General features: G+C 33.3%; 1 protein-coding gene across 4 annotated transcripts in view; it reads right to left on the bottom strand.

The window, feature by feature from the left end:
- ece1 (endothelin converting enzyme 1) overlaps positions 1 to 21,394 on the bottom strand; it is a 133,622-nt gene that overhangs the window by 12,167 nt on the left and 100,061 nt on the right. For all 4 annotated transcript variants that reach the window (XM_073916121.1, XM_068224225.2, XM_073916120.1 and 1 more), the window contains 8 exon segments: positions 14,970 to 15,108; positions 7,969 to 8,181; positions 6,299 to 6,423; positions 5,999 to 6,145; positions 4,105 to 4,170; positions 3,832 to 4,020; positions 2,042 to 2,184; positions 1,803 to 1,917 (listed from right to left, as the gene is read on the bottom strand). In XM_073916121.1, coding sequence (XP_073772222.1) covers positions 1,803 to 1,917; positions 2,042 to 2,184; positions 3,832 to 4,020; positions 4,105 to 4,170; positions 5,999 to 6,145; positions 6,299 to 6,423; positions 7,969 to 8,181; positions 14,970 to 15,108 — 1,137 coding nt within the window.

The following is a 21,394-nucleotide window of genomic DNA, read 5'->3' on the forward strand; positions in this document are numbered from 1 at the left end:
AGGTGACCGTCCTTAAGGTTTCTCTCTCCATCTCTTTTCATAACTCATCACGCCTACACACAGCGCCCAAGGCTCAGTCTTTGGTTTGTTATTTCAGCCTGACCCCAGCGGAAAGTGAGGCCAGGGCAACAGGATCTCCTCCTGATAAGAGTCTGAATAAGCTGGCGCCCCGCAGAACAACACGCCACCTCTCCAAATACACCAACACTGATATTAGTTATTAAAAAAAAAAGCCCAATAGACACACTCGCTTGTTTAATATGTGGATGATTTAGTTTTAATATCAAAGCATTTCTGCACCAAAAGATCCCTGCAAGAGAAAAAAGGTAGTGTAGAGCAATATTTTACCTAAATGTGCACAAGTTTCTAATTCTATATTATCATTTCATTTGATTTTTTTATGTATTTGTTAAAAAAACAAGTTATTTTTTTCATGACTTTTTGTACAGACAGTGCAAACAGAATAACATTTATTTTCCCATTTAAAATAATTATGATTTATGCTTGGCTGAATAAATGTTTGGTCAAATTTACATGACTTTTGTTTGGACTATCTCAAATCTGACTAAAAAGACATGATAGTTTGTTCATTGTAAACTATGATCTGAAAAAGATGAAATCATCAAACATAAATAACAGTGTTCTACGTAAAGTGCATTATCCGTTTAAGCATTTAAGTACTTCTTTGTAATACGGTAGTTTTTCTTAATTGTTTTATTTAATTAAATGTTTTTATTTTACCTTAAGTTAAAGTTTAAATAATTTTCCTTTAACTTCATTAGTTTTTTATTTGTCTATTTGTTTTATTAATATTTACATATAATGTTACATAAGGCGACACGGTGGCGAGGTAGGTAGTGCTGTCACCTCACAACAAGAAGGTCGGGTCGCTGATTCGAGCCTCGGCTGGGTCAGTGGGCGTTTCTGTGTAAAGGTTGCATTTTCTTGCTGCGTTCGCGTGGGTTTTCCTCCAGGTGCTCCGGATTCCCCCACAGTCAAAAGACATGCGGTACAGGAGAATTGGGTAGACTAAACTGTCCCTAGTGTATGAGTGTGAGTGATTGGTATGGATGTTTCCCAGAGATGGGTTGGAAAGGGTATCCGCTGCATAAACATATGCTGGATAAGTTGGCGGTTCATTCCACTGCGGCGACCCAAGATTAATAAAGGGACTTAGCCGAAAAGAAAATTAACGAATGAATAATATTATATAATATATATTTTATTTATTTATTATTATATATATATATATATATATATATATATATATATATATATATATATATATATATATATATATATATATATATATATATTAGCCCTCTTGTTTCCCCCCAATTTCTGTTTAACGGAGAGAAGATTTTTTTCAACACATTTCTAAACAATAGTTTTAATAACTCGTTTCTAATAACTGATTTATTTTATCTTTATCATGATGACAGTAAATAATATTTTACTAGATCTTTTCAAGACACTTCTATACAGCTTAAAGTTACATTTAAAGGCTTAACTAGGTTAAGTCGGCTAAGTAGGCAGGTTAGGGTAATTAGGCAAGTTATTGTATAACAATGGTTTGTTCTGTGTCTATCAAGAAAAATATATAGCTTAAAAGGGCTATTAATTTTGTCCTTAACAGTAAGTTCCTTAAAATGCCAACTATAGCAACTTTAAATTATGAATGACAGGAAATAGGACTGAAATAAATGTGAAAAAACATGAGTTGTTATGTGATATTTGATGGCTCTTTCCGCATCAGTTTTGCTTCAGGCTGACAGATGACAGCTTTGATCTTCATTTCTTACCTTTTTGGTGCCGTACATGACTTCAAGGAAACGCTGCTCTGCATCCTGGAACTTCTGGTCTAAGATGGACACCATTTTCCGCACCACTTTCATGATCATGTAGTTGTTTAAGACACTGCAGGAAACACATTAGCTTTGATCTCAGCTATCACACAATGTGAAACAATAGAGAATGTGCATTTCCACAGGTGTTAAATAGTCATAAATGTGCAGAAGTGATCTGGCTAACGTTGGGTTACCTTTTGTTTGTGTTGCTGATGAGCTCGGAGACTTTCTGGAGGTATTCTTTAGCGTATACGACCACAGGTTCAGAATCATTTAGTTCAACCGGGGCAAAAACAGAAGAGAGGAAAGGCATCCAGTCTATGGCAGGAGCCAATGTCTGCAGCACAACATACAAACACATCACTGATGAGGATTTCCAGCCCACACTCAACCTATAAAGTAAATCCTATGCTGTAAAGGAAATAGAACTTTAGGTTTCGACATCTTGACACTGATTGAAAAAAAAAAAAAAAAAATCACAAGTTGACAAAATATCAGACATTTAACTGCACTTGAAACTGAAAATAGTCTAAAAAAAACGATCTAGCTGGAGAATGTTTTCTTCTGCCATACCAAAAGATTGGCTGAATTCATAAAAAAACGATAAAACAACTGTTTAACCTTAGGTGACTTGCAAAATGAGCTTACACTGCCAAAAAAAACTTTTCTTACTTAGATTTTTTGTCTTGTATCTAGTTCAATATGTACAAATTCTTAAATTAAGAAGCATTTTCTAGATAATATTGTCTTGTTTTAAGAAATAACATGCCAAAATTAAGTTTTTCCCTAAAACAAGCAAATTAATCTGGCAGTGGGGTAATCAAAATGATCTTATGTCAAAACAAAAAACTAAAATATATTGCTTACACCCTTGGCAGATTATTTATTGAAACAATACTTTTTTGTTTGTTTAGAAAATACTTCTTGGTTTACAATTTTTTAAATATTTGGACTAGTTACAAGACAAAAATCCAAGTGAGAAACATAGTGTATTTTGCAGTGTATACCAACATTCTTCATTATTTATGTGGCGCAACAAAAAGAAATTTATGCAATTTTGAAACAACATTTAAGAAAATATGAAAAATTGATAATGAAATAATTCTCTAAACACACACTTGGCGGTGAATAAGTGAGAGATTAGTTATGTGTTCACTGATTTATTCAAAGAACTCATTCATTCAGCAAAGGAGTGATCAGATCTTTAAAAGAATGGCTCATAGAATCATAGATTCACTTGATTCATACATTAACTTTTTCAGAAAAAAACAATGAAAGGGATTAAGCCTTGAAGAAAATGATTGAATGGAAAAAACAACGCTAAAGCTGCATGGCAGAGCGAATGCAAATGTTTATCGAACATACAATTTTGGCCATTTTCAAATTTTGATCACAGTGTTCTGGATGAAGAGCTTTGGTTATTTTATGAATCACTTGTAGCAAAACAAAACTAAACTGAACTTTAATACAATTAAAATGACTTCAAATTCGAAAGGTTGTTTAGCCTTTACATGTACAACTCTATCAAAGCACGCCTGTAGGATTTTTTTGGGTCACGATTAGCAAGACAAAATGTTTTGCCATTTCTGCTCAGAAATTTGTATAAAATCTATGGATTTTTGTGGAATGATTTTGAGAGTATAGGTGCTAAAAATATAACACATAATAACAACTTTTTAACTTTTCGTTTTCAATGCAAACCCCATTAAAACCCCTTGTTTGGTAAACAATGCAAGTCTAGCATATAATGTATATTTAACAAAAACTGAAAATATTACTTTACAAACTGTATTGTATATAAATCATATAAACATTTGCATATTATTCAATAATATAACTGAAATTAAAATCAAAACTGAATATATATGCAAGTACATAAATAGATTGCATGATGGGCTCACAAATCTGCTGATCTAGTCATGATCCAGCAGAGAAGAACCATGCATTTAAATCAGTGCTATAGTAACTAGTAAGGAACACTCACCGCCAACTCTTTGGCTTGGATTTTATAATATATTTTCTCCTCATCCCGCCGCTCCACCTGAGGCACAGTAATGTTTGCCAGGGTGGTTTCAAACTTGATGATCTCCTCCATCATTTTCTGCGAGGTGTCCTGTGAGCCGCCCAAGAGGACTCCAAGTTCCACCAAAAAGTTCAAGTAAGCATTTAAATACTAAAGGAGGAATGACAACACCAGCTTTAGACCACAGCACAATGTTTCCCACGTTCATGAACAACATATGGTCACTTTGTTTACCTTTTCATTGGCGGTCTTATTGAGATAGTATTCCCTAGAGGGGAGTCCCAATCCTGACTGATCCACCTGCACAAAAATGACAGTGTGTTTTAGTATCAACAAAGAAAAGCTACAGTGACATGTATCATTACTGTATAACAAACTTGACCCGATAAAGAATGTCAATCTATAAACAATTTAATTAGGAAACTGACCCAAAATAACAATTTATTTCAGAAAAGTCATTGTGGTAAATGTGAAAAGCACTAAAAAGACAAAAGAAAGAAATATTTTTTTAATAATAGAAGCTATTACTTTTTTTGGCTATAATGGTCATGCTTATTTTCAGAAGTTGCTTCTCAATGGCTATTTGGATATATTTAAATCCTCTTTATTGCAGTTGCAAAACAACTTGGTTGCCAATATTCTTCAATGTTTTGTATGCTCCACAAGAGATAATGTCATGCATGTTTGAAATGGCACAAAATAGAAAATATGAATATTTTGTTTAATGAAATTCATAGGTAGCTGTTTGCAGAGTCGTGCATGCAGACAGGTACATATGGGTACCTGTCGGGTGAATCGCTAATATTTGATGTAATGGATGGATTAATTATTCACGTCATTTGCAGTTCGGGTGCAAGTCGATAATAAACAGGCACAGGCGGAATGTGGGTCCAGTAATCAATCAGTGTGCAGCATTTTAGGTAATCGTGCAGCAACTTTATTCAAAACTTGAATAAAGATTTAAGCTCATCATGGTGCTCCTGGTTCCTGCATTTAACCTTTGATGGCAGCTTACCCTCTAGCGTGTTGCAGAGTGATCCATTATTGTTAGCTAGTAGTAAGTAACATTGCTTTTGTATTTTGCTATATCTGAAAAAAAAAAACTATATTTTCAGACTAATCTAGTTCTATTCTTGTCATACCATTCCTCGCATTAAGTAAGAGAGACTTCTGTGTTTGATTTTAAATGTGTGACAAAGTCAGCTGAAACCATTAACAGTTGATGGCATACTTTTAATTATTTTATGTATTTCTTTTATATGTCATTTAGGAAATGTGTTAATGTATTAAAATAGTTCATTTGATATTAAGAATAGTTATCTTTTTTCTGTTAAATTAATGCTTGTTGCATGAGAAAATAAGTACATGCACATCTATGTATCGTGCTGTTCGGGTCGCGGTGTGTATGTGAAACAGCTAGAGTGGGTTACGGAATGATATTAGTCCTGCTGAAGGGTGACAGGTCGGTGTTTTTTCAATTATTGCAGATGTGGGTTTAACGACCCGTGCAGGACTCTGGTTGGTGGTAAATGTCAAACAAGTGGGTGGTTTAGTCATTAATTCATTGATTCGCTCAAAAAAATTATTCATTCAGTTTTTTGATAGCTCAGCCCTTGAATTATTGGTTAACTTGATTTGATGTGGATTCATTCAGAAAAGAAACATGCAGATGCAACAAATATTATGCTTAATTTCAAAGGTAATATTTTTTACATTTTTTAATTGGAGCAAAAACAGACACAGTTGAGTCTAAAATGTAACACAATATTAATGTATTATTTACTGAACTTTATCATACAACACGAATATGATACAAAACAATATGAAAAATGGGCATTCTTGCCTTAATGTTTTGAATTTAAAAAGTCATATAACAACATTCCATAGGCTTCATTGGCAAGGAGTCAAACTATTATATGAAATATACTATCATTTACTCAGGTCTGGGCTTGGATGCATTAAAACCATATATTGTTTTACATATCTAATTAACATGTTAAATAAACAGCCCTAGACATAATAAATTCTGACAGCACTCATAAAAGAAAGCACCATATCTAAAACAGTGCAGAGTTTCCCGTCGACATGTCACGATGATTGAAATGAACAAAATCATAAGTGTTTCCACCTGTATGATGTTGCTGTTGGAGCTTTTTGAGTCTGTGCTGACAAAAACAGTGAAAAAGGGAGAGGTTCGGAAGTTGGCTGACACAATCCGTAAAACCTCCTGGAAGTTATCCTTCTCCCACGGGCCTTTCAAGCCCCAGCCTCCCGTCTGGAAAAACAATGTTCCGTTATTAAGAATTATTATCCCAGAATAAGACTAAGAGCTGGTTTTCATTAAGGCTGATATGTTTACAGCAGATCTTTGGAGCTTCGTTTTGTTAAAATAAGGTGACTGGGATTGTGTGTGTGTATCTGAGGTCACCTGATTGATGAGGTCCTGGAGTGGTTTTGCTCCAAGCTCTTCAATTTTGCTCTCGTTCATGCAGGCTTGGTAATACCACTGGGCTTTCTGCTCTGCTCTGCTCAAGCTTTTCATGCTGGTGTTCTCTGAATATACAAATTTAAAAAAAAAATGTATATGACAAATCCTTTATAGCAAAGTGAAATGAAGCCAAAAAGTTAGTAGGAGCCTTCATGCTAACATCATTCCTGCTTTATTCATAAATTAAAAGACGTGTTCTGTTGTGTCTTACATATTTTAATTTTAGTTTCAGTTATTTTATCATCAAGATCAACTAAATTAAAATGAGAAATATCTCTGTTGCAACAAGCTAAAACACAAGCTTAAATAAATATTTTATATACATTTCTGTCAATTATTTTAATTTGAAGTAGCAAAAGGGTTTTACTTCATCTATAATAACTCTGTTTCAAAGACAGCTATCATCTAAATGATTACAAAAGAAATTATCTATATAATCAGCATACATTTTGAATGAGTAATACATTAGTTATACAGTTGTGTGAAAAAGTATTTGCCCTGTTAATTGATTTATTTGTATTTTTTTTGCATGTTTTTCACCCTACAAAATTTTAGGTCATCAAATGAATTTAAACATTAGTCAAAGATAACATAAGTGAACACCATGCAGTTTTTAAATGAAAACATTAATTATTAAGAGAAAACATAATACAAAACTTCATAGCCTTGTGTTAAAAAAAAGGTTTGCATCCTAAATCTAATAACTGGTTGGGCCACTCTATGCAGCAACAACTGCAATCAAACTTTTTGATAACTTTCAACAAGTTTGTAACAGCTCTGTAGAGACATTTCAGTTCATTCATCTTTGCAGAACTGTTGTAATTCAGCAAAATTTGAGAGTTTGAGCATGAACCGCCTTTTAAAAGTTCATGCAACAGTATCTCAATTGGATTCAGGTCAGGACTTTGACTAAGCCACTCCATGTCATTAAAATAAGACTTTGGTCACCTAACATATATAAAGAGAATATATTTTATTATAGTAAAAAATACTATATTTTCAACAACATTTAATTATTTTACAATTCACTTGATATTTCCTCTTTATTCAAATTTTATTTAATTTTTTTTCCTAATATATTCATTGGGGTGTACTCATTTGTGCATAATAATTTTGTTAAACTAGTTCTAGTTTTGGCTTTACTTACTGATTAATCTAATCTATATGAACAAATATCTTATTGTATTCACCTTATTCTCAGCTGACGAGTGGGCGCTGCCATTTGAATCTTTTTGTCTCGCGACTTCCGGTCACATTCACTTCCATTCATTTTTTGATGTTAACAACTGCTCGTTACGCTGCTTGATGTTGCAATTTAATATTTTCTTATTATATTATGCTACTTGGTCTGTGTAGTCATGCAAACATTTGTTTGTTGAGCAAGTAGTTTGGCCATTTTCTGCCGTTTATTATTCCTTGTCATTTCTCCCATAGGCGACTGAATCGGAAGTTCTAAGACAATCGCAAAAACAGGAGCACTTCCGCATTTAAGAATAAGGTCAATAGCATCCTATAGAGAGAATTTACTCATTTATGATCGACACTGTATATATTTAATCATCAAGCAGTATTAAAATAATACAACTATTTCTTCGTTGTGTTTTTCTTACCTAGCAAGTTCTTCATGACAGCCATGTTATGTTCCCACAGGTTGCTGAAAGGCCCCCAGCGGGACTTGCCCTCAGGCAGGGGGTTTTTTCTCATCCAGCCTCCACATGCGAAGTTATAAAAGTCCTGGCAGGGGTCCACCGACCGGTCGAGAGACCCCAGAACTGCACTGGCTACACTCACACATGGCTCCGACAGGCACAGACCTGGATGAGCTACAAAAAAATACAAAAAAACAATACATGTACATAAATAAGCTGCTGCGTATGCATATACATCACATAAATGTCAAAACAGACAAGAAAGCCTTCCTGATGTCATTTCCACCAGGATGTTCATAAATTAAGTGCAGTTCTGGCACAATCCATAACACTAGTATATACATCCCCACAGCACTTACTTATCTTTATAAGATTGAGAAATAAATCAACACAGCTTTGATTATGGTTCTGGGTTTGAGTGAGCTACACTTTCAGTGCTGTATCTCAAACTGCATTCACTCTGCACATCATAAATATCCTATGAATGTCTCTTTGAGGAAGATCCCAGGACATGAACCCATCTGGAACTGTTCACTTTATCGGGACTGATGCCAAAACTTGGATTCTGAGAAAAGGACTGTATTTATTCAGAATCATGATCAAATAAAAAAGGCCACACAAAAGAGTTACTCAAAAAAAAGTACAGCGATTAAACCCAGGAGATCACAGTACTGCATTTCCTTTTCATCAGATACTATCTGTGCTCAGACAAAAAAAAAAGACATTTTGTTAGCAGAAGTGATATGGGAGGAGAAAAATATACAATACTAACCATTCGCAACCACAAAGAGTAACATTTTAGTATGTGTTTTTGCCCGTGATGGCAAAAGTACACAAATAATTTCCTCAAGTAGAAGTACAGATACTCATGTTTAAAATGACTCTGGAAAATTTGAAGTACTGATTGCACTTTTGTACTTGAGTAAAAGTAAAAAATTATGGCCTCAAAAATGTACTTAAGTAAAAACTACCCATTACTACTACACATTTTAGTTTCACTAGGTAGGTAAATATCTGGTTTCCCTCAAGTATCATCATCATCCTGACGCAAACTCACATCCTTCATCATGTAGTTTTGCTGCTGTTGGATCAAAAACAACAGCTGCCTTTTTTATTCAATATATTCAATATATTGCGAAAATAAATACTTATCGTATTTGACAGCAAACAATGATTTTTTTTTTTGCTTTAGCAGCTTTTAAAAATTCTGTTATTTTAGTGCTTTTTCCAGGGTATTGCAGATAGTTTACTTAATGAATAAACACTAATACTGTTAATACATTTATTTTATCCTAAAAGCTACAATCACAGGCGTGACTACAACCTAAAAAACATGTGCATGATCTGTTATTCACGTGATAAATTCAGGATCTTTTGCATTATATTTTTAGTCATGAATTTCCGAGTATTTTTACTTTTGTTGTTGTAAAGCATTTGTTAAAATTGAAGATTAATATGCCTATATGCAAAATCATATAGTGAATTAAAAAAAACTGTTAAACAGTATAAACTCTGTATTAAGAAATTTGAACTCATCGGAAATAAAGAAAATAAATCTTGATACATTAAGTTTTTATAAAGTATTTGAGTGTTTTAGTCCTAAAATGTACAATTTTTTTCAAAAAAAGCACTTTTTTTTCGTGGTATTAGATTGAAAGGCAAGAGAAATTTGGTCAGTATAACCGGAAGTAGAGCACTCCTAAAGCACCTGAACTGGAATGTGTCTCTCTTGTTTACCTGTGATCTGATTGAGCAAAATGTGTCTTATTACCGTGTAAACAGGGCAGCATCAGTCATGTTAAATTCGCAGTCTCCCTCTGTCTCAACTGCATAGTCATTCTTGCCTTTTTCATAGTAATCTTCATAAACTAGAAACAATAAGGTGCATGATAGCCTTGGTTGAAAAAGCCGCACACTGACGAAAATAGACCTACTGAATCAAAAAAGGCACTCAAATTGGAAATGACAAGAAATAATATCTATCGTGCCACCAAACACATAAAGACGAAAGTAACGAGCCTGATTTAAAAATGTAAGGAGTAGATATATAGGAGTAGAGTTATAATCTGGTCCCTGGTGAATCTACTAATGTGAAAAAGGAACTTTGTTTTGGTAAGTTTTCATTGCTTTTCATTTTACCTATTGACAAAATGATATACTACTGCTATCTAATTTACTCAATTGTCTACCATTGACATTTCTGCATACTCAGTGTAGAAGCTTGAGATTTGCTATAAAACAATACAAAAAAGTCTCCATAGACTCACAACTTCTGATCCTCTGAGGAAATTATGGTTGAAGAAGAATTCAAGTTAAGTATTATTATTCAAACAAAACGTATTCTATGACAGACCGCTGCAATAATGATGGTCAATTCAACGCCGTTTCTGCTTCATGCTCTAACAACATATCCAAACGTCCCTTCATATTTTGAGAACGATTCCAAATTGCATTTCGGAATGTACTTGTAAAAGTGATCATTTGCCAAATAAATAAAATAAAAATGTACTCACTATTTACTCTCCCTCAAGTGGTTGTAATACTTGATGCGTTTCTTTCTTCTCTTGAACACAAGAAAATTATTTGAAGAAAGCTGAAAGCCTGCAACCCTGCAACTTCCACAGTAAAAAAAAAACAAATACTGGTTACGGGTTTCCAGCTTCCTTTAAAATATCTTCTATTGTGTTCAACAGAAGAAAGAAGGTCAAGCAAGTTTGGAACAATTTAATGAAGGCAGACTTATCAGTTTTGGGTGAACTCTCCCTTTAACAGTGACCGAGGGGGTATTCCAGAAAGCAGGTTATGTGACATACCCGGGTAAGTTTGAGAGTAAGTAAGTGGATAACCTCAGCTTTGGCTCCAAAATCGGAGGTAACTTCTGGGGTATGTTAAGTAGCCATAGCAACTTACTCTCTGAAGATAACCTGCTCCGGAGCAGATTATCTTCAGGGAGTAAGTTGCTATGTTCCAGAGTTTGTCTGTTTCAGAGAGTTTTCTGACCATTGCGGGCTCTTTTGATGAGAATTTTGATAAACGTAGAAGCACAGATATACAAGTTTTTTTATTGTGAGAGGGTTTTAAGTGCATAGTTCTTTCCATGAGCAAATGTATATTTGAATGAACATTTTCAAAAGAATCTTTAATGTATTTAACAATAAAATGAAATCAAAATGTGACAAAAATTTGAAATCAAATGTGACAAACCGTGGGTCTGCGCTCCGCTTACCATAGAAAACATTCAGTGCAGCTATTTGTATTCGCGTCAGGAGATTTTAGGCAACTTTACAATGTGGCAATAGCGTGTAGGACCATCTGTACAGTATGCCTGGCACTGAACTGTTTTATACACTTTTGTACAGTTCCTTGGTCATAGACCATTGCATATCATTACAAAGATTATTTAGAGCGCTGCAATAGCGTAGTGAACAGTGCGTCATCAAAGATCAATGGAGCGCATAGCGGAGTGTGTTTAAATCTAGAGATCTCGTGTTTTTCTCTCTTTCTCTCTCTGCACCCCTCACATTTTTGTAGCTTATATATAATATTATAAGAAGTGGCAGCTTGGTCTTTTGTAGGAATATATATCCATACTTTAGGATGAAGGACGTCGTTCATATATATACACCTATTCACGCACACACACACTTTATACATCTTTGGACAGAGTTCTTCTAGCTCCAGAAGCATTAAAATTTCTGTAAGCCTTATATACTAGTCAATACACATTTGTATTGTGGCCTTGAGAAATTAATGGCAGGAAAATTAAATGCATGAATGGTTACATAACCTACTCAAAAAGGATGTTAAAGAGAAGTTAAATTTTTCATAATAAAAGGGAGGGTGGCATGTGTAATTTAATGAACTAACGAATTTTCTTTTTTTTTTTCTTTTCTTATCTATTTCTAATCTAATATTTCTTTCCTTCGTTGATGCAGATGTGTAATCTGTGATTAAAACCTACAGTTCTGCCTCTGTAAAGTGCGTTGCCCTTGTTTCTCACCGTGACTTTCTATGGTGACTCGTGAATTCGGCGATCTACTGAAAATGCCTTCAGGTATGCGCCGTGCTCGTGCATTAACCCGCGGTTATCTTCAAGAGGTTGATTCAACGAACTCTTATCAGCTGTTTTGGAACCGACATACTCACGGTGAGCACGTTTTGGGTTTATCAACCGAGAGTTCAGTGTTTAGCAGATGGTAAATTAACCCAGCTTTCTGGAATACCCCCAAGAGCTATATTGTCAAATGAATCTCTAAAATGGCAGCATCTGCATAATCCATGTATATCATAATACTGTAATATTTATTTGCAAAGGCGGCACATCAGACCAATAACATACTAGTCAATCAGTTAAATTATCTCCACAACATCTACATAAATGTGGTCTCTAACCAATCAGAAATGCTCTGGTTTAGTTTAAAAGTTGTAACCTCTTCCTCATATCATCGTCTGACTTTAGTTTGAACATAATATAAAGCTTTATTCTGCTACTGGTCATTCCAGAAACTTTGACTGTGTGAGATTGGCTTGTTTTGCTGTTTCTGGAGTATCAGAATAGCATGTAAAGACTCCACCCCTTTCTGGAAAGCAACATCTAATTTGCATTTAAAGAGACATGCACTGAAATGGTGCTAAAACTAACAAAAAGAAGTAAATTTGACAAGCTGCAATAAATGATCTGTGGTGTATTTTAAGCTAAACCTTTAAAGAAAGACACATTCTAGGGCACTAATGCACATTTGTTTCATATTTTAATGAAAAAGGACATGATGTGTCTCCTTTATATGTATATACACACACAGCTTCGTGTTTACTTTGGCTTGAGTTCGTAAATGAAGTCTTTGCAAGTACTGAATTTAAAACTGAAATTAATTGGAGTTAAAGGGCAGTGTTTTCATTTGGCTAGTGGAAACAGAGTGAAGGCAGTAACAATAGATTCACTGTAAGCTCTTCTAAGAAACATATTAGGCCTAAAATATGCAACCCCAGCACATAATCTGAAGAGATAAGGATAAGAAGGTTAAGGTCTGATAGGGGTTGAGGAAATCGAAGGCAAACTGTCTTGAATAAAATCTTTGTTCTGTCATACAGCAATTCATCTTGCTTGAGCAACAGCATGACTGAATACCAGGAAGTGGAATTTAGTTCACTTTACAAGAATAACTACAACAGAAAGCGAGAAAAGGTTTCAAATCATCTAAGTCTAAGTTTGAAAAACTGTTAAAAACAGGCTTAAAATGTACACGTGGAGTATACATTGATTAATATGTATGGAATAAAAAAACAAACACAATCAAATAAAAACATGCTTCAGTATTTTGACGGAAGAGCATATTGGTGGATTTTTCCTATTATTTAGACTGTGTGTGTCATCCTGGAATGACCTATTAGGCAACCAACAGTCAGCTTGATAGAAACTATTTCTCCCATATTACAGGGCTGATAGATTGGAGTTGTTTGTAGTCCACAAACTCCACTTATTTTGCTATTTTTGATAATACAGGAACTGATTATAGGATTAGCTCCAAAGGAGATTTGGAAATGTTTAGGTTTTGTGAGGTCTTCTGATAACACATAACCAATAAATTATCAAGTGTAGGGCTGCACATTATTGGACAAATCTGATCTTGCGATTTGAATACAGCTTCATAAATAGTTTGAACTGGTTTTCTGGGGAGTCTTACAGTATTCAGGTACAGAAATTTAATAATCACAAAGCAAAAAATGTTTCTTACTTTGCTTTGTCTCATTTTAAATAACTAAAAATCTTAGATCCAGTAAAATACTGTTTAGTTTTCAACTTCAGGAGAAATATGGCAAAATGAAGAATTTTTCCTTAAAACAAGCTAAATGATCTTCCAGTGTGGTAAGTTAAATAATCTTGTATTTGCTATGAAATGAAGATATTCGGACTAGATACAAGACAAAAAAATTGTATATTGTATATACATTGTATATAAATTCTGTATAAATACATTAATTAAATACAATTCTGCAGCTCATGGTCAACTATAATTCAGAGTCAACATTGCATATCCTGCGATGTGACTATTGCAGATGGGTAAACTGTAATATCAATGCTGAAACCACATATTTTATTTATACACCTAATCAAGTGTTACATTATTTACAGTTCATTTAGTCCAACTGACGAATAAGGATTATTTGTAGTGCAACCTTATAATTGTTGAAATTGTTTCTTGCAGTCTCTTTTCTAAATTCCTTAACCAAAAGTGTCTTTCATATATTTAAATGGTGAACATTTTAGGAAAACGGTGGGTATTTTGCATATATCAGGGAGCCAGTATCAAAATGCGGGTTATAGAAATCGCTTTCAAATAAATACTGTTATTTATGTTGTACTACTGTCCCATTTCAAGATGGACATACTCCAAAATGTAAATCAGGACTCAGACATTTGATTTACAGAAGACACTCACTGAAACATCATTCAGTAAACAATAGCTTATATACCAGAAAATCCTAAACTATATTTAGAACAAGAATAATTTAATGATACATAGACTCTATTTGAGGATCACAATAAAGCCTCAAATTACCAAGTTGTAGTTGTTTATAATGTTAAAAAACAAGGGATAATTAAAATATATATATATATATATATATATATATATATATATATATATATATATATATATATATATATATATATATATATATATATATATATAATTAAATTCAATATTGGAAACTGGTAACCATTGAATTACAAAGTGGGACAAAGAAAAAGAATGGTAACCCTTTTCAGCATTCGTCAAAATACCTTATTTTGTGTTCAAAAGAATATAGAAGCTAACAGGTTCGGAACAAGTTAAGAGATTATTATTTAAATTTTGAGTAAACTATACCTTTAAGTTACAATATTTTCGTCAAAGCATATAAATGATAATAGGTGTGCATATAATATTTGTCCCATCAACTAAAAGAATCCAATCACTTACATTCTTTATAGTGCAGACCCAAAGACACGATGCAGATGAACAGAGCCACAGAAAGAGCGCACACAAGGACCACAAGTTTTCTCTCGGAGTGGGTTTTTTCTGCCCAGCATCTGAGACCCAGACCACGCTGTACACCAACCTGACAATCACACAAAAACAGAATATAAAGGTTTAGACTGAAATTACTAACCAAGCAAATGATAGGGATTGGAAAAGAACCAATCCTTAAGAAATGAATATGATATTCAGTATATTCATTTATTTATTTTTTTATTTTTTTGGGCTTAGTCCAAAAGAATTATTAATCAGGAGTTGCCACGACAAAATGAACCACCAACTTTTCCAGCATATGCTTTATGCAGCGGATGCTCTTTTAGTCACAACCCAACACTGGGAAATATATTCTAGAAAATATTAGTATGTAATGTTTTTTTTTTTCATGTTTAATCCAGTACTGCCTGAGAAATTATGTGCAGTATGACCATGTCCTGCAACAATATTAAACTTTGGTGAGACTGAAGATCATTGTTTTTCTGTTCCTGTTCAAAATACAGATCACATTCCACCTTAAAAAATGATGATGTTTTAAAGAATGGATAAGGTTTGAAGGATCCTTCAAATAGGTTATTTATGCAAGGCATTTAACTAAAGGGTTGCTGCTTTCAAATCATCTGGAATGCTGGCCTGCTTCTTTTCATTGTAACGGTGTTAGTGTGACCACAGAAAATAATTGTGGTCTTGACAGCATATCTCAAAAGGTACTGAACCCAGAGCAGTTATCGGCATCGGATTAAGCATTAAATCCTTAGGAGACAAACTAACCCAGAACAACAGTGATAAACTTCCTATTTTCTAGGAAATGCTTGCTTCTAGGAAATGACTGGCAAGTCTGAACACCGATCTGCCAAACGCATTACTACTCAAAATTAATAGCTGGAATAAGACATTCAGCATGAGATGTTTTTTTATTTCCATTGTTTATCTTAAAAAGTAATATCACATGAAACATTTTTCTTAAAGGGATCGTTGCAAAAATGGTCTTAGGTGCCACTCTTCCCAAGCCATTTAATATAGTCAAGCCAGAATTTTTCATATCCCTGGCAAATTCTAAAAGTTTTTGTTCAAAAGTAAATAAAAGCTGAGAATTGTTTTTTTCACAATGATGTCTCTTGTACATTGTCCTTGAGAGAAGCCTGTGTTATTTCGGTCAAAAAACAAACTAGCTGGTTGAATAAAAAAATCATTTTAAGTCAGACTTTGCAAGGAGTGTGAATAATTTCGGGTTTTAATGTATAATTAAGTCATAAAAGTTCAAAGTCCAGGGTTTTAACAAGTATTTCAATAAATGATATATAAAGAGTAAAAGCTAAATTTTGTCTGAATCCATTAAAGTCAACTACTAACACTGTTGTGAAGAAAAAAAAGTTACTTTTGGGTGTGTAACAAGCTTTGCAACATCATTTCTTCATAACATAATGGACCATTGTGTTGCTTAGTTGCGTGCCCTGTCAATCATCTCAGCACATCATCCATATTCTTTCATATTAAAGCAGCAGCAGGTTGATCTGCCATTAATCTGCCATTCATCAGTCTTTCATGCAGTGAATCCCCCAGGTGTTTGCATATTAATGCATTGAGAATCTAATGGCCAAACACATCTTTAAAAAAGCCCACACTGTCAGCCCCAATAGCCTGGAGGTTAGCGGGTCGACACAGAGGTGCTCACGGTGACCAGAGTTCAATTCCCAGCTCGAGGTACTTTGCCGATACTTCCCCCATCTCTGCTCCCCACACTTTCCTGTCTGTAAAATCTCCACTGTCCTATCCCAATAAAGGTGAAAACCCCTAAAAACAATTATAAAAAAGCCCACATTGTTGTTGCAGATGAATATAACGTGATTTAAATATTTTCTAGTGGGTTAGATATTAATTCAAGACATTTAAACATCTTAACCAAAGCCTGTACAGACAAAAAGATAATGTTGCTGCTTGTTCAAACTTATTTAAAATGAGCTGAAACAAAACACTTCTTGTAATGTTGTTGGGAAAATGTAATTGTTTCATGTTCAATCCACTTAAATGTGTTTAGTTAACTTAATTTGTGCTAGGACTAACTACATGAATTGTGTGGAACCCAAAAATTGAGGGATAGGTTTGTTAAAACCTAAAAGAGAGGCCATGGCAAATGTAGAGACCCAGGTGGTTTTTAATAAACAATTTTCTACCATTCATAGGTTTACACTGATGTTACAATTTTGAATTCAAAACTATTTAATAGTTACAAAACTAAAATGAAATAACAAAATATTACTTTGAAAACTGGAAAAGAATATCTGAACCTATTGGTTTACAATATACTGATGCCCTGTTTTTAGGCTTTACTGGTGATAATGGTCAGGAATGTTGGACCATTATTGTGTTTTTAGCATATAAGCATGGGACAAACTAGTAATGGCAGTAGTGTGTGAATTGTGGAGTGGGCTAAATGAAAAAACATCCGTATTTTTTAGTAAGTGTACTGATGTTACTTAAACATATCACAGCTATCAGCCAATCATATTCTAGAACCAGACAGAACTGTTGTTTAATATATACATATATATATATATATATATATATATATATATATATATATATATATATATATATATATATATATATATACATATATATATACATATATATATACATATATATATACATATATATATATATATATGTGTATATATATATGTGTATATATGTATATATATATATATATATATATGTATATATATATATATATGTATATATATATATATATATGTATATATATATATATATGTATATATATATATATGTATATATATATATATATATATATATATATATATATATATATATATATATATATATATATATATATATATATATATATATATATATATATATATATAAGCAGTTTTTACATTTTTAAACATCATTTTAAGGACAAAAATATTAGCCCCTTTAAGCAAATTTTTTTTCGATAGACTACAGAACAAATCATCGTTATACAATAACTTGCCTTATTACCCTAAGCTGCCCAGTTAACCTATAGTTAACCTTAGTTAAGCCTTCAAATTTCACTTTAAGCTATTATATTATATAATATTATTTACTGTCATCATGGCAAAGATAAAATAAATTAGTTATTAGAAATGAGTTATTAAAACTATTATGTTTAGAAATGTGTTGGAAAAATCGGAAACGGGGCTAACAATTCAGGGGGGCTAATAATTCTGACTTCAACTCAATATATTTGTAGAGTAACCCATGTTCTGTTGTTATTAATATTTTAATAAATTTTAATAAAAAAAAAAAAACTGTCCGAAAAATGAAAAAAAGTGATGCATCAAAGTTTGATTTTTAAAAACCTTGAATGGTTTAAAAAAATCTTTATACTTATTAAAATAATGAATAAAAATAATTAGTTTTAAAATCTTGAACGATATCAATGATATGACAGTTTCGGAAACTTCCTACTTTTATGTTTATCTATCTAATTTTAAAGTCGCTTTCTTTTGACCGCCCCCTGTCGTTTTATGTCATTTAATGCAGGTGCATGCGCAGTCAGTGTGAGTCCGTGATGTGGCGCCAGGCAAAGTATAAATCAGCCTTTAGAGTGCTGATTTGAACTACACTAGGTATTTCTACAGGAGATGATTAGACCAACCAATCTTCAGAATACTCATTTTACAATGTACGATTTGGGGCATAATGATTCAATTTTTTGAATAATATTTAGGATGGATCAAATGTATTTAGGAGTCAATTAACATTTGCTGAGGCGATGGATTAAAATCCAATATTGTTATAATTGTAAATAATGTGCAATTTCTTGCACAGATTTAATGATTTTCACTTCATGAGACCTCAATCTACTGCCAAAAGCCACTTGAATCATTAATTTAGTTTTGCCTCTACTTTTTTTTGTCCAAAATTCTGAAAGCTGGGTGGCATGGTGACTTGGGTGGTGGTTAGCATTGTGGCATCACAGCAAGAAGGTCACTGATTCGAGTCCGTGTCGGTTGGCATTTCTGTTTGGAGTTTGTATGTTCTCGCCGTATTTGTGTGGGTTTCCTCCGCATACTCTAGATTCCCCCACAATCCAAAGACATGCGGTTTTGGTGAATTGAGTAGGTTAAACTGGCTTAATGAATGTGAAGTATGGGTGTTTCCCAATACTGGGTTGCGGTTAGAAGGGCATCTGCTGCACAAAAAATGTGCCAGAACAGTTGGCAGTTCATTCCCCTGTGGCGACCTCTGAAATAGAGACTAAGCTGAAGAAAAATGAATGAATGAAGTCCCAAATGCCAATAACTTTGTATAAAATCATAGAGGATCAGTTTCAGGTAGCTAAAATCTCAGTTAAAATTTAAACACTTTAAGCTTTAAACATTTCCCCTGATGACTTCTCTTTTGCTTTCAATTCTCTACCCATTAAACAAGTCTTGTGCATTTCATAGTTGATCAGCTCTTTGCATAAGAAGTGCAGGAGAAACTAAAGTAATGATTTCTGTAACTCAAATCAGATTAAGTCCTGCTGAGCTCACAGAGTTGAAAAGTCTCCTCTAGTGGCCAGGTGCCCAGCTGTGCAATTACTCAGCTTAGTTTGGATGTGTGCCGGGTGACTTGTGTTTGTGTGTGTTGTGTGGCTTCAATGAGCCCTAATGCCAAACCCAGAGCTCTCGAAGGTCAACGAGAGCGGAGGGATAAAGTAAAACAAAGAGAGGGAGATGGTTTCAATTAGCCATCCCAGAACATTGAATTCTCCACATGTCATCCAGAGAAAATATTATAGGAAAGGTTAAATACTCTAAAGTTCTACTTCTCATTGACCGAAATAAAAACAAATTGACAACAAATGTGGAGTATGGGAAAAAGACTAAATGAAAGAGGGTACATATATATATTGATTATTACAAGGTATAGAGGTACTTTATCTAATACAATTTCCGGTGTTTAAAGGAATTAATGTCCACTGAAATGGGCTAGCTGATTTTACAGAGCAGAGATCAAAGAATCTAATTTCCTATATAAACATTTGCCAGTTTTATGCAAATTAGCAGCAACAGAAAGAGTCTGGCAAAAAATAATGCTTAAGCAGGTAATACAACGTGTTGACTTAATGTTTTAATTTAAGTCAAATAAATGGATCAATGTGACTTAATTTAACTACTACTAAAAGGTAACAAATGCCTGATCAGGGTGGAAGTAGATCAGTCAAACTGTACAGTTTTAATCCTACAGTGTACTTTATTTGAAAAAAAGAATACACTGCTATTTGTCAAATGTATGGAGTATGTTATTTTAATGCTATTTTATTCAACATGGATGCATTAAAATCATTAAAAATATTAGCAAAAATTTATTATAAAATCAATAAATGAATATAAAAATAAACAAAGAACAAGTTATAATATTATTACAATTTAAATAATAATAATTACTTTGCAGCAAATCAGCATTTTAGAATGATTTATTAAAGGATTATATTACTTTATAATACCATTGAAATAATAGAACTGTTTCACTAACAAAAATGCATTTTTAAATATATTAAAATAAAGAAAATATATTTTATTTTGTTTCACAATTTTATTACTTATCACTGAATTCTGGATTAAATGAATGCCTTGGGGCTGTATTTTAACGATCTAGACACATAGTCTAAAGCTCACGGCACAAATGCATTACGGGCATGTCCAAATCTGATTTTTTTTTCTGAGTTATGAGTGTGTTTTGAGCATAACGTGCATTAAACCAGTGAGAGTGTCATCTACCGTACCTTTTTAAAAATCAGTTGCGTCGCGCCATGGAGCATTTGTTATTTACATGGCCCACTTTGTACGTGGAAAAACTGAAAGCTTCACTAATGAGAAAACAGTTAAACAGACCATGTGCAGTGCGAGGATAAAGAACGAGCCTCCTCCATTGGCCTCTTTACTTTGTCTTTACTTTCGCGGATGAGGAAACGGTGTTGTACGCACTCCACTGAAGTTATCCATTAGTCTACATAGCTAATTTCAATGAAGATTTGTTTCAAAACGGTTTCTAAATTCACTTTTAATTTCTAGCAAAAGTTTGACCAACAAAATGTGGTCAAACAACTAAGTTTTATCCGAACACACGTTCTATTCTTATGCCCCATATGGTGATGCATATGTCTCCAAACCCAACAGGTGAACAAATCTAAACTTGTTTTTTTATTTAAACAAATATGCATATAATAAATGATTCTACTAATAATAATAACATTATACAAATCCAAACAAAATAATAATATTTGTAAATTTTAACCCTTAAATTGTTTTCATATGTAAAGATATGTGTATTTCTGTACATACTGTGTGTATTAAGCAATGTGTAAGCATTTGGACCTGCATAGGCACATAACTAACATG

This window comes from Danio rerio, chromosome 11 (genome assembly GCF_049306965.1).
Source record: "Danio rerio strain Tuebingen ecotype United States chromosome 11, GRCz12tu, whole genome shotgun sequence".
NCBI lineage: Eukaryota > Metazoa > Chordata > Actinopteri > Cypriniformes > Danionidae > Danio > Danio rerio.